General features: G+C 45.1%; 1 protein-coding gene across 5 annotated transcripts in view; it reads left to right on the forward strand.

Moving 5' to 3' along the window:
- Positions 1 to 5,374: 5,374 nt before the first annotated feature.
- Positions 5,375 to 12,037, forward strand: part of HECTD4 (HECT domain E3 ubiquitin protein ligase 4) — a 66,468-nt gene continuing 59,805 nt past the window's right edge. For all 5 annotated transcript variants that reach the window (XM_042865921.1, XM_042865922.1, XM_042865924.1 and 2 more), the window contains exon 1: positions 5,375 to 5,551. In XM_042865921.1, the coding sequence (XP_042721855.1) occupies positions 5,375 to 5,551 (177 nt within the window). The remainder of the gene's footprint in view (positions 5,552 to 12,037) is intronic.

Here is a 12,037-nt window from a genome sequence, read left to right on the forward strand (position 1 = left end):
GGTATTTCCTGTAGGAAGGAGAGATGGTTATGAACAAGAAATGCCTTTTACTGTCTAAAGAGGGCTATAAGAAAGAATGAGACAGACTCTTTAGCAAGATCTGTTGGGATAGGACAAAGGGAAATGGTTTCAAACTAGAAGAGGGAAGATTTAGATTGGATATAAGGAAGAAGTTTTTTACAATAAAGGCAGTGAGGCACTAGCACAAGTGAGGGAGACTTCCCAGGGCAGCATGTGAGTGTCTGGCTACAGGGAGTGAGAGCCCCCCTTAGCACCTGCAAGTACAACCTATGGTGCTTGCACACCTCATGATGCAGCTGCTATCTCCGTGCTTCACGTTTCCATCAGACCTCGGTGATGTGAACATCCTTCTCCTCCCCCAGGAAGTCTGATGGCAGGTTTGACAACATGCTTCAATCAGTGCTGAGTGAGCATTTGAGGGAATCTAATGAATCACTCACAAACCTTGGCAGATGGCTGCACCCATCTCCTGCAGGACTCAGCACCAGGGAGGTGACATCCTGTTTGTGAGCAGGGGCACAGTGCTGTGACAGCAGCACGATCCAGAGCAGAGGTTAAGGCACTCATTTTCTGCACAGTGCACTGAGGATGGCTTTACATTTCAAGTTCCCTGAAAATACAATGTGAAGTAAAACAGTTTGTGTTCATGCTGCTTAATGCAGAGAAGGAAAAGATACTGAATTTAAATACCTTAAAGCTCTCTCTTTAGCTGTTCTATTCCTATTTGTTGACTATCCAAGATTCAAAATTACAATATCAGCCTGTGACTGCAAGTGGAACTTGTATTAATTTTGCAAAAATTAAAACTGATGTCTTTGAACACACAAAAAAACCAACATTTTAGATGTCTGCCATGGGACAAAGGACAGCTCTGAGTAAGAAGGAAACGCTCCTTGTAATAAAAGCTGTTGCTGCATCAGTAAATGGAATTCTCTCTTGTTGTCAGTGAATAATTCTCAAACACAGAGATTTGAAGAAATATATTTCAACCAATTTGCATGGAAAATTAAATAATTGAAATACAAATGTAGAAACTCTGTTCCTTGAAAACTGAAACACTTTTTGTTCCAAGAGTTTTATATAAAACTTGATGTAGAATAAGCAGTAAATACTAAGCTAGATAAACTTCCAGTGAAAGGTGTATTTTGGCTTTGTGTCTAAGAATTAGCCCTACCTCTCTGCAGACCACTTCCAGCATTATGACAGCATAATGGTCCTCCTCCCTTCTGCTAAAGGAAGAAAACACCACAGCTCCTGAAACCTACACTGGTCCAAAAAAATGGCATTTTTGTAATTGATTCATAAAATTGATGTTAAAATCCTCAGATCTCAGTCAAACTCTTCAGGATTTGGACAGTTTAACATTACATGCACTGAAAAACACTTTAGAAACTGGCCATTGTAATAATTTGTATGAATTACATAAATCCACGCTGTCACCTCTGTATTTTTGCAGCGTTAAACAGAATACTGTGGCAGACTTTTTTTCACTTACTTTTTTCCTCATTTTGTTGCACCAGTTTTGAGGGAGGTTGAATTGTAAAGCAGTACCGAATAGCTGTATTTAAAACCTACCTATTTTGGGGTATTATTAATGAGTCTTCTGAGACATTACAGATTCAGAAATTCAGGACAACCGCGAAGGGATCTGTTCAGCTCTCAGTCACTCTTCCTCAGTGATGGGCAGCATTTAAATGCTTCCCACCATGAGGCATCACTGATGTTAAAATCAGAAATGTTCTCCGTGCCTTCAGCTGCTGGAACAAAACAAGAAGGCTTCAATTACAGTAGCAGAAATTCAATTAAGGATCGGGAAACTCCCTAAAAGTAATTACAATTGAATGGTAGAAGACTGCAGTCGGACTCTTGACTTTGGATGGGACAAGAATGTGTCACAAATCCTGTAATCACAGCGTAGGTCATAGCACTGGATTACGTGATTTCTAAGAAAACCTTCTAGCATCACGATTATGATTCTGTAATTTACAATTGTTTCATGTCCAGGCTGTTTGTGTATGACTAGGTAAATCATACTCATTTTTCATACATTAAAATTGTCCTCACTCGTTTTTTTTGTATTTCCCTCGTCAATCCTACTTTGCCACCAGTCAGTCTCCTTCAGTGACCACTGTTAATGTACCAAATTGAGTGCCCTGGCAGTGCTCCTCCAACCAGACCCAGCTGCAGACCGTTGACTCATCTGCTTGAAAAATAATTAAAGCAAACAACTGATTTTCTGCACAAACCTATTTACAAGTCAAGGATTTCATTTCTTCACCTCAAGGATTTATGTCACAAAGCTATTCTTGTCTTTTTCTAAGTCATATCATCTCCTGTAATGTAGTACAAGTCTTCTTTGCAGTCACTGCAGTACGCCTCTGAATGCCACATCGAAGTTACAGTGGCTGACATTTTCTGGTGACACCCAGAACAAAAATAATATTTCTTTTCACTAGATTATACAAGATTTTCTGCACCAGATGCCAGGCAAACAGTATTAGATTCACAGAATTCATTACACAACCACGGCCTTAGTACTGAACATTTCATCTATAAAGCTCTGTCAGCACTCCTTGCTACGTAAGCTCATACATCATACAGTGGTGGGCACGTAAATCTTACATTTACCAGTGATTATTTCACTAAACCATGCTGAGGCAGGGCAGGACACAATTCTCAGCGTTATCATAGAGCATGCCAGTGCCTCACTACCCTTACTGTAAAAACTTCTTCCTTATATCCAATCTGAATTTCCCTTCTCTTAGTTTGAAACCATTTCCCTTTGTCCTATCACACAGGTTGCTAAAGAGCCCATCTCCTTCTTTCTTATAACCCCCCTTCAGGCACTGAAAGGCAGCTCTCAGGTCTCCCCAAGACCTGGCACTACATAAATTCAATAACTGGTATTTCACTTCAAATTGTCAGATCAAATACTTCAAAATTCAGGAGGAAAAAAAAACAACAAAAAACAACCCTCAAACAAAGATCTGTGGAACAGTGAACAGAAGTTCACTCTGGAATGTCTTCCCATAAAAAAAAGAATATGAGAAGGGATTTCTGGAATGCAGGCATCATCCCCAGCTCACAGTGAAGCAGCCTGCTTGTCTCTCAGGAGCAGCTCAGGTTACTGACCTGACACACAACGCCGGGCTGTGCCCTAAGAGGTTTGCCAAGCCCAGAGCAATGACAAAGCACAGCCTCTGGCTGGTGTATAATTTAGCCACACACCTCTCTCTGCACTTAGCCCAGCATGAGTGCATCCAGAGTTACCCATACCTCTCTTGTAGCTCTGAGTCAGCTCTTTCTTCAAAAACAAGACCTTGGTTTGTATTTCAAAGCAATTAGTAGACTGAATCGACAGCTATATCAAAACCTGCTTCTCCATGTAGGAGCTGCTGTGACAACCCTATTCCTCTGGGGTAAAGCAGTTCATAAAGCCCTGGAAGGAGCATGTGAGAGCTGGAAACAAAGAATTTTCAGCCTGAGGTTACCCAGAACAACAGATATACCCAAAATCTGTCTACCTCTAGAAAACATGGCAAATCCTTCCTGTTGACAAGCCTCTCTGGTGTGAGTGTTGCCATTGAACATCTTATTTTACTCCCAGCTCTGCTGTCTGTATTGATTTTGCAGTAGATGTACCAAGTGCTACCATTATAGTATTAGAAAATTTAAAGAGAATTTTTTCCAGTGTGCCAGTTATATGTGTATACGCTTTTCTTTCTCTATTCTTGCCTCATATGAATGAATGAAAACAATATAAAACTCCTACTCTGGTAACAAAACAACACCACTAGTCATTATCTCGTGGTGAAATATTGTGACTAATCTGAGCTCAGCAGCTTTCCCATTCCTCTGAGGAGACCTTGCGAGCACAGCTTATCTCACCAGCCAGCACTCAGCTGCCATGTCCCACCTGCCACCAGATCTTCAGACCTCAGCATTCTGAGTACTCAGAGGGCTCCTGGGGGAGGATGGGGCAGATTTCATGGCTGTGGGTACGTTCGTCTGCAGCCGTGGTTCTGCGTGTCGTGCCTTGACTGAAAAGAACACATGCCCACCACAGTCTTTCTCTCTCTCTTACAAAAGCCTTTGATACCAAATCTCCCCGTTCAAAAACGAGACTCTCCAGTGCAAAGCGACGTAGGTTGCTCCAAAAGAAATGCCTCTTCATTATTATTATGGAAATGATTAAGAGCAGAATAACACGGGTAGAGCACATTCTCAGCTACAGAACGTGATTTTTCAACATAGTCAGCACCATTAGCTGTGCATTTTTGGCAACGATGAACAACGTCGCGCTCATACAAATCTGCACTAGCAGAGGTGATCCATGAAAGCACCACTCACCCCTCACTGTGCTCACATCTACTGTTGGGTCTCCGTAAACATCGATGAATATCAGCGGGCACCGTTTTTTCCACATGGAGGAATTCAGTTCCACACCTTTGCTTCATACACACTTCCATGCCGGACGGCATTTTGTCTTGGGCTGAGGGTCTGAGCCCAAGGGTATGAAATCAGAGTGATGGAAATAGGGCAGGTCACACAATGGTGCCCAAATGAGGGAAGAAGAGTCCATTTTCCTTTGCGTCTCCTATTCTCCACATGTACTGCAGCGTTTCCTTGGCACCCACTGCCACGTTCACCACACAGATAAACGGGTTGGAGGGCTGCTCACGCGTCCTCCGGGGCTCGGGGGGCTCTGGGCAGCGAGGGAAACTCTGAGGGGTGGAATTCTGAGGGGCAGCGCTGCGGGAGCGGCATCAGTGAGGAGAGCGGTGATAACGCGCGGGACTGAGGGGCGGCCATCCTCCCCGCCACTGAGGCGACCGACGCACGGGCGGAGGCGCCGTCCCCGAGGGCGGGGCACGGGACGGGACACCGAGGGGCGCTGCCCTGAGAGCGGGGCGGGGCGCGGCGCTGAGCGGAGCTGCCGGGGCGGCGGCGAGGACGGGCTCTGCGGGGAGCCGCCCCCGGGGGCGGGGTGCAGGGCGCCGGGGCGGCACCGAGGGGCACCGAGGGCGGACCCCGTCGGGGCCGGGTGAGGGGGGTTGGGTGTATTGTTCCCCGCGCGGTGCATGCCGGGCCCGCCTCAGCCCCCAACATGGCGTCGCGCTGTCACCTGTGTGTGTGAGGAGGGAGCGGGACGCGGTGGCGGCGGGCGGGCACGGCGGCTCCCGGCGCTCCCCGGCCCGCTGGCGCCGCGGTGGCAACGCGCCGCGCCTCGCTGCTCCCTACCGCGCTCCGGCTGTCCGCCAGGGATCCCCCTGCCCCCGTCCTGCCCCCGCCATGGGGGGGTAGCGGCGGCCGCCTCCCCTCAGCCCTGCGGAGCCCCAACGCCGCCCGCGCCATGGGCTCACCGGCGGCCGCTTCGGCGGCGGCGGCGGCGGCCGGCGACTCGGCGCAGTGGCTGTCGGTGAAGGAGGAGACCATCTTCCTGCACGACGGACTGATCCGGGTCACCGACCTGGCCGAGCTGCCCAGCGAGATCGTCGGGGTGGCGGAGCCCGGGGACACCGAGCTGGAGGTGAGGTGGGGGCCCCCGCTGAGCAGGGTGGCGGGGCGGTGGGTGCTGCGTGGCCGGCAGCCTCCTGGCACCGAGGCCTGTCGGATTTATTGCGAATAATGGTGAAAGCGGAGCTGGGCAGGAGGACGGCGGCATTGAAGATGGAGGGTGAAGCGTCTCCTGGATGGGGAAATCGTTTGAACCGTGCTTGCGTGTTTTTGAGGCGGTCTTCGGCTCTGTTGTTTTTATTTACGGTTTTGAGTCTTTCTGCTGTTGCGATTAACCTGTTTTACAATAGTGTGATGCTGGGATGTCCTGGGGCTGCGTTTAGGCTGCTGCCAGCGATCGCTGTTCAAGATGCGGGAGAGCAGCTGGGATTTTCCTCCCAGCTTTCCCTTGGCGGTGGCAAATTATACGGCAGTTTTATCTCCTGAGGAGACAGTGGAGGGCTGAATGTCACGGATTGTAGGCTGCATCTCTTCTGCAGGCTGCATTTGCTCCCTGTGTGCCTCCCTTCTCTCCTTTCACCCCGCCCTCCTCTCCAGCGCTGTGGCTCGCAATGACACAGGGTCTTTGTCAGAGGAACCAGGAGGGGATGGTTCGACAGCAGCTCTGTCTCTGTGCTGTGCTGGGTTGCCTTGAGGCCTCCAAGCCCTTTGGCTGCTTCCCAGAAAGGCCAAAACCAGGCTGGAGGATTCGGTCCCGGCAGCGTCATTGTTGGAGCCGTGACGTGGAGTCTTTAAGGCCTTTAGGAAAACTTCCTACTGCCTTATCGAGGGGGAGAGATTTCCTGCTGAGAGAGCGTTTTGTGCTCTGTGTGATGTGGAGATGGGGGTGGGAGCAGGAGCTGCTCCCGTGAAATGGATGTTGGCAAATATCACATGAACGGTTGGATTTCTGAGGTGGATGACAGCTCTGAGCATAAATGTGAGATGGTTCTCCCTTGTCCGCTCTGGCATTCAGTGCAGCTTGAATTCAAGAATGCATTTTGGTTCTGTTACGTACTTCTAGAAACACCATCAAGTCCAATAAATGTGTGAGGGAAAACATGCACTCACAGCATTCTTAGTGCCATGTGGTGATGAAGGAAGATACACATTAAAAACAAACAGTTTTGTAAGATCTAACGAGCTGGAAATGTGTTCTTCCATGGAACTGGACAAACACTTTGGACTTGGCAGTTTTTTGTTCAGGTGAGGAAAAGACTGTCCTGTCCTTCAGGCACTTCTGTGAGTCTTTCAGCAATCCAGTGCCAATGATTCACACCATTTTTCTGTTTCTGATTTTTTTTTTTTTGTTGCTTTGTTAACCATGTTTGCAGCGTGGAACTTTAAAATAAATAAACATCCCTTTTTGCTATAGTCTTCATTTTTATATATAGCCTTAAGCATTTGATTTCCTTTCACTGAAAGGATAGCTGACCACAAGAGACTGAATTTTCAGTTCTTGTTTGTGAGATGGTTATAGTTTTTTGGCTGTGTGGGTGGGTGGGGTGTTTAAAAAAAAAAAAAAGATTTGAAATTTCAAGTCATGTAAATTAATTTGCTCATAACTTTTTTGTGTGCGAGCCTTTTAAATAAAGGGCTACCTTGGTAAATTGGAATGGCTTTGAGGAGCCATTTTGTGGAAATAGGTGCATGCATCTTGTTGAAGAAATGTGGTCGTATGGTCAGCTGATACACTGAGTGGCACTTTGCACTGTTTCTGCTTCTGGTTGCTTTGTAATAAATATATTTGAAAGCAAAGTGACTTGAAGTCTCTGGGGATATGTGATGGGACGAGGGTGGGAGATGCTGCAGCTGCTGCTTTGATTACTAAACTTCTTTAGTGCACTCTTTGTGCTTTGTCAGTGACACTGTGAACCCTGATTGACTCTTCCATATGAAGTGCTGAATTAAAAACATATTTAACAATCAACATTTTTTTTTATTTTGAAAGTAACATTATGGTCTGGTTTTGCTTAAAAATTCCTCTAAGAGCATATTGGTGAGTAATGTCAGTGTATTTGCACGTGTTTCCTTTGTCCTTCTGTTCTAAGGTCTTGTTTGGTGTCCTACCACAAAAGCTTTATGAACATTTAGACCTGTTGTTCTAACTTCCACATATGTATTTGTATGTATGTATACATATTTTCTTCTCCCATAACAGTATTTTAAGAGTGTTAACCTTCTCCTCGGCATGAAAGTAACTTGTTCTAGGGATACCATTCAGTTTTGGTCATTAGTGTCTTATTTTTAATTTTTACAGAGCATAAATGGCGTATACTGTATTTTTAGATTATCAACATATAAACTACCAACACTAAAAGGGATAAGTATATTTTTAATATTGATGTGTATATAAGTGTTTTAAATATCAATAGATTATAATGATGTGCATACAAAAGCTGCTGCTTGTGTGGGATTTCCAATCAGATCTAGTCAGGAAGAGAGCTAGGTTAGTTACTAGTTGTGCAGGCCTTTGTGCCCTTTGTACTGAGGAATTACTTTCAAAGTGCGTGAGATCTGCTTCTTGGAGACATCCTTACTTACCAACAGCTGGGAGGTTGCCAGGACACTTTGCCCCATCTCTGCCTGTCAGGAGGGACGGCTTAATGGAAGGTGAGCTGTTCCTTCATGTGCTGCAATGGAAACTACAGCACTTCAGGAATCCTCCCAGTCAGTGTCTTTCACGGCGCCAGTAACCCCAGCACGGGCTGTCTGAAGGCAGTGGTCCTTTCAGCCACGTAGCTTAGTCTGCTGTTGTGCCAAGAGGCAATGTGCTACGTCTTATGAGAAAGCCAGCAATACAAATTGCTGTTGTGACCCTTGGCAATGTAATAAGAATGCCATTGAACACACAGACTACAACAAAATGGTGAACAGCCTTCACTTGTTTTTAGACGGTTTCACTGGGTTGGCGAATGTTACCACTGTCATCCTGCCATTTAAAGAAGACTTGTTCCTGATCTTCAGACTTCTGTCTGGTGTTTCCATTAGTTTTAAATACACAGCATCGATGATTTTTCAGCTTAACTGGTGATAGCTTCAGTTATTTTTTCTGCGAAGAAGTAGGTGGGAAAAAAGACAAATCTTTAATACGTAGCCGCAGTATGAAGTGGAATACCTTAATGTGCCACTCCACTTCTGTGACCTGTATACCCCATTTTACTTACCAGCTTAATGTAAATAGGAGTCGTTTGGGTATCTGGTTTCTGTTCCTTTGTTCTACGTGAGGTAGGAGCAGCACTTGCAGTGTCTGTAGCTGTCTGGATCGTGTATTTCTGTCCTCATCTCAAAGTTTGGTTCCTGTCAACTCCATTAGTGTAGGACAGAATATGAGATGCCACTGGGTGGTTGTCACTGTGCTGCTCATACGTATCGTTAATTACGTGTAAGTGTGAAAATAAAGATGGTGTTCCTTCTTCTGTCTGGGCTAGCTGTGTGGGGGCAAGTCCAGCAGTATTCAAGCAGGATGTGACAATGGTAACTGGGACGTATCTGCTAAACTTGGAACTTTCACCCACTTTGCTCATGGGCTGGCAGAAACGTTTTCACTTCTGACTTCTGAAGGAGAGGGTAATTCTCTGTAATTCTCTGTAATTATCTAGGTCAGTGCTTCCCAAATCTTTCTGGTTATGACCCTGCTTGCATCTACAAGCTTCCCTTCTGACAACTGAAACCCTCCAGTGTCAGCACAAACAATTGCCTTTGTACAGAGGGGTGACCCTTCTTGGCGTTATGGTCTCTTGCCGGGGAGCTGCCGTGCTCCCAGCCCTGCCTCTGGCAGCCACCCCTTCAAATGCTTCAGTGATCCTCTGAGAGCATTCATAGCTTTCAGTGTGACACCAATGGCTGGGTCTTGGAGTTAGGTCTGCAAGGGCAGATAGCCCTGCACGTGTGAGCCTTGGCTGTTGCTTTTGTGGAGGAGTGAATCATTTTCTTGTAGGTATCGCTGTACGTCTCTTGCTTACTGCCTGAGAGGACTCTGAAATGTTGTTCACTTTCCTTCCAAGCTTCCTTTCATCAGATTATAGTTGTATAAACCACCAATTTTGTGTGATTTAATCTCTGGCAGAGTTGCTGGTTTTGTTATCAGTTATTATGGCCTGTGTGAATGTATTCAAACTTCCTGCAATATAGACCGCTCTGCCTTTTTGTTTGTTTGTTCGAGTTGCTTTATTTTTCCTGGTAGAGAAATATTAGAAAATATTCTCTGAAAGAATATTCTGCAAACATATTTTCTCAAATTTAGTGCTTCTTACAAATTGTAGCTGATTATTTCAGTGTGCTCTCAGCTGCTTAAATGACAAAGATTTTTCTTTATCTGACATTTTAATCTAATTAAATACGAGGCACATAAGTGTTTTAATGAACAAATAAAGAAACGTTGCTTTACTCTACAGGTTTTGTTTATGGTTTGCCTGTGCTCTGATTCATCTCAAATACCAAGGAACAGAAAGAAGGTTTGGTACGTTGCTGTGTATGTGGTAAGAGCTGGGTTTCCTTAGTGCTTATTTCAAAGCACAGTTAGGCTTCCAGTGCTTTCACAGGGGAGAATAGTTTGTGCTTTTAGCTGAGTGAAAAAGCTGTGCTGCTATGTGCAAGATGAGGGATCAATAGAATCCTTGAATAAGGTGATGCAGCAAAAGATAAAAAATAATTGGAACAGGCTTAAAACTTCTGTTTTTCGAATGGAAGGTGCATCTTTGTGGTAGTTTCCAACTGCATGATGTAAGTATGGGGTAGCACCTGAGAAACTACATTTCATATCTAAAACACCAGGCTGAAAATGTTTGTGCATGTATAAATATCTTCTGAACATTCAGCATATCAAACAAGAAGCCTATAGAGGGCTTGGAAAAATGTTTTAAAAGAAATGAAGGCAGTGTTTTCATGGAGATGGCTTCCTACTGTGTGTCTGCAGAAGTGCTGTTAGCACAAGTGCTGTTAGCAGCAGAGTGACAGAGCGGAGGCCTGGAGTTTGTATCCAGGGGTGTTTATGGGAGCAGGTTGATTTGTGATACATGTTTGAATTTCTTTGAGTGTCTTAACTGCTGATTGTGGTATTTCTGTTACAATCCAGGAATCTTGGCATTTTCTCTCCCCTATATGATTTTATTTGTATTTCTGGAGTCAAAAGAACCATGTAAATAAGCAGTGCTTCCTATGTTAATGCTGTGGCACGTGAGAAATGGCCTTATAGCTGTTACGTGGCAGTGAAAGTAATGCAGTTAACTTTTATTCATGCCTTTTTTGAATATATCTTATGATTTCCACGTTTCTCTGTCTTTCTTGATGTTTGTTCCTTCTGTGAGATGGGGGTGATGCTTATTTAATGCTCAGGGGATGTTACGTGTGTAATTGATACAGCAAACATACTGCTGTCTTCAAAGAGTTGCTCTCTTTGTGTGCGAAATTCAGCTAGTTTAATTATGCAGGGAAATAATTAAATGCTGTTTAGGATGTATATATTGTAAGCGGCAGCTTTTATAACATTAGGAGAAAAATACAGCTTGGTGTGTGCAGCTTCATTGCTCATCAGTTCCATGCACAGCAGAACGAAAGCAGCAGCTCAGCCTGAGACTCGCTGCAAGAAGTGCTGGCAGAGCTGCTGGAAGGAGTCCTTGTTCACATTGGTCCTGGCTGTGTGGTTTTTTTCTTTTCTGTTCTGTTCCTTTCTGTTTTGCCTGTTGGAAACCCCCTGGATGTGGTCTAAGCCAAAAAAGCCTGGCTTCAAAACCACCCAAAAAGTAGGGGCTGGGGGCTGCGAGAGCACAGGCACTGCTGCCAGCACTGGGGACAGCATAAGGAGACCGGGATCTTGGCTGGAGGAAAAAGCCGCTTTTTAGCGGCGGCTCGCTTCTAAATTTACTTAATGGGGTCATAAAACCTCAGGCTAAAGCTCTTCACGTAGATTAACTGCCTTAATTGTAGGATGTCTCATGTTTGCAGTTGGTGGAGAAACACTTCACCCTGGCAGTAGGGAATTCCTGTGACAAAAGTACTGCAGAGTGGGCAGAAGTCTCTGATGGAAGTTCTGTCCTGGATGGAACGGGGCAGAAATCGGATGCAGTGGGAATGGAGCTGCCCTACCCATCGCTGGGCCTCTGAAGTGGGTCCTTCTGTGCTTCTTGGTGTTGAAGAAGGTATCAGTGAACTGACTGCAGAACTTCTGGGTTGACCATTTTCTTGTTAAAATATTTATTATTTAATATTTTATATCAAATTTAATAATCGACGAGAACAAGATTAGTGCAAAATTAAAGGAGCTGCAATGAAGTTTTTAGTAACGCAGTGTTGATGGGTGACTTCAGGCCATTAAACCTCAGCCTTTGAAAATCAGACAAACTTTTCAAGGCAGTTTTGCTGACTGAAAGCCGACTTAAAGTTGTTAAATAGGTAATGATTACAGTCACAGTGCAGTAACTGTATTTTCAAAGTGACTGAAGAGCAGAATTCTTATTTGCAAAAGGTACCAACGTGATGTTTACCCTACTTACAGAATCACGTTTAGACAGGGAGCTTA

This window comes from Lagopus leucura, unplaced genomic scaffold, assembly GCF_019238085.1.
Source record: "Lagopus leucura isolate 7727_CA_CO unplaced genomic scaffold, USGS_WTPT01 Super-Scaffold_806, whole genome shotgun sequence".
In the NCBI taxonomy this organism is placed as follows: domain Eukaryota; kingdom Metazoa; phylum Chordata; class Aves; order Galliformes; family Phasianidae; genus Lagopus; species Lagopus leucura.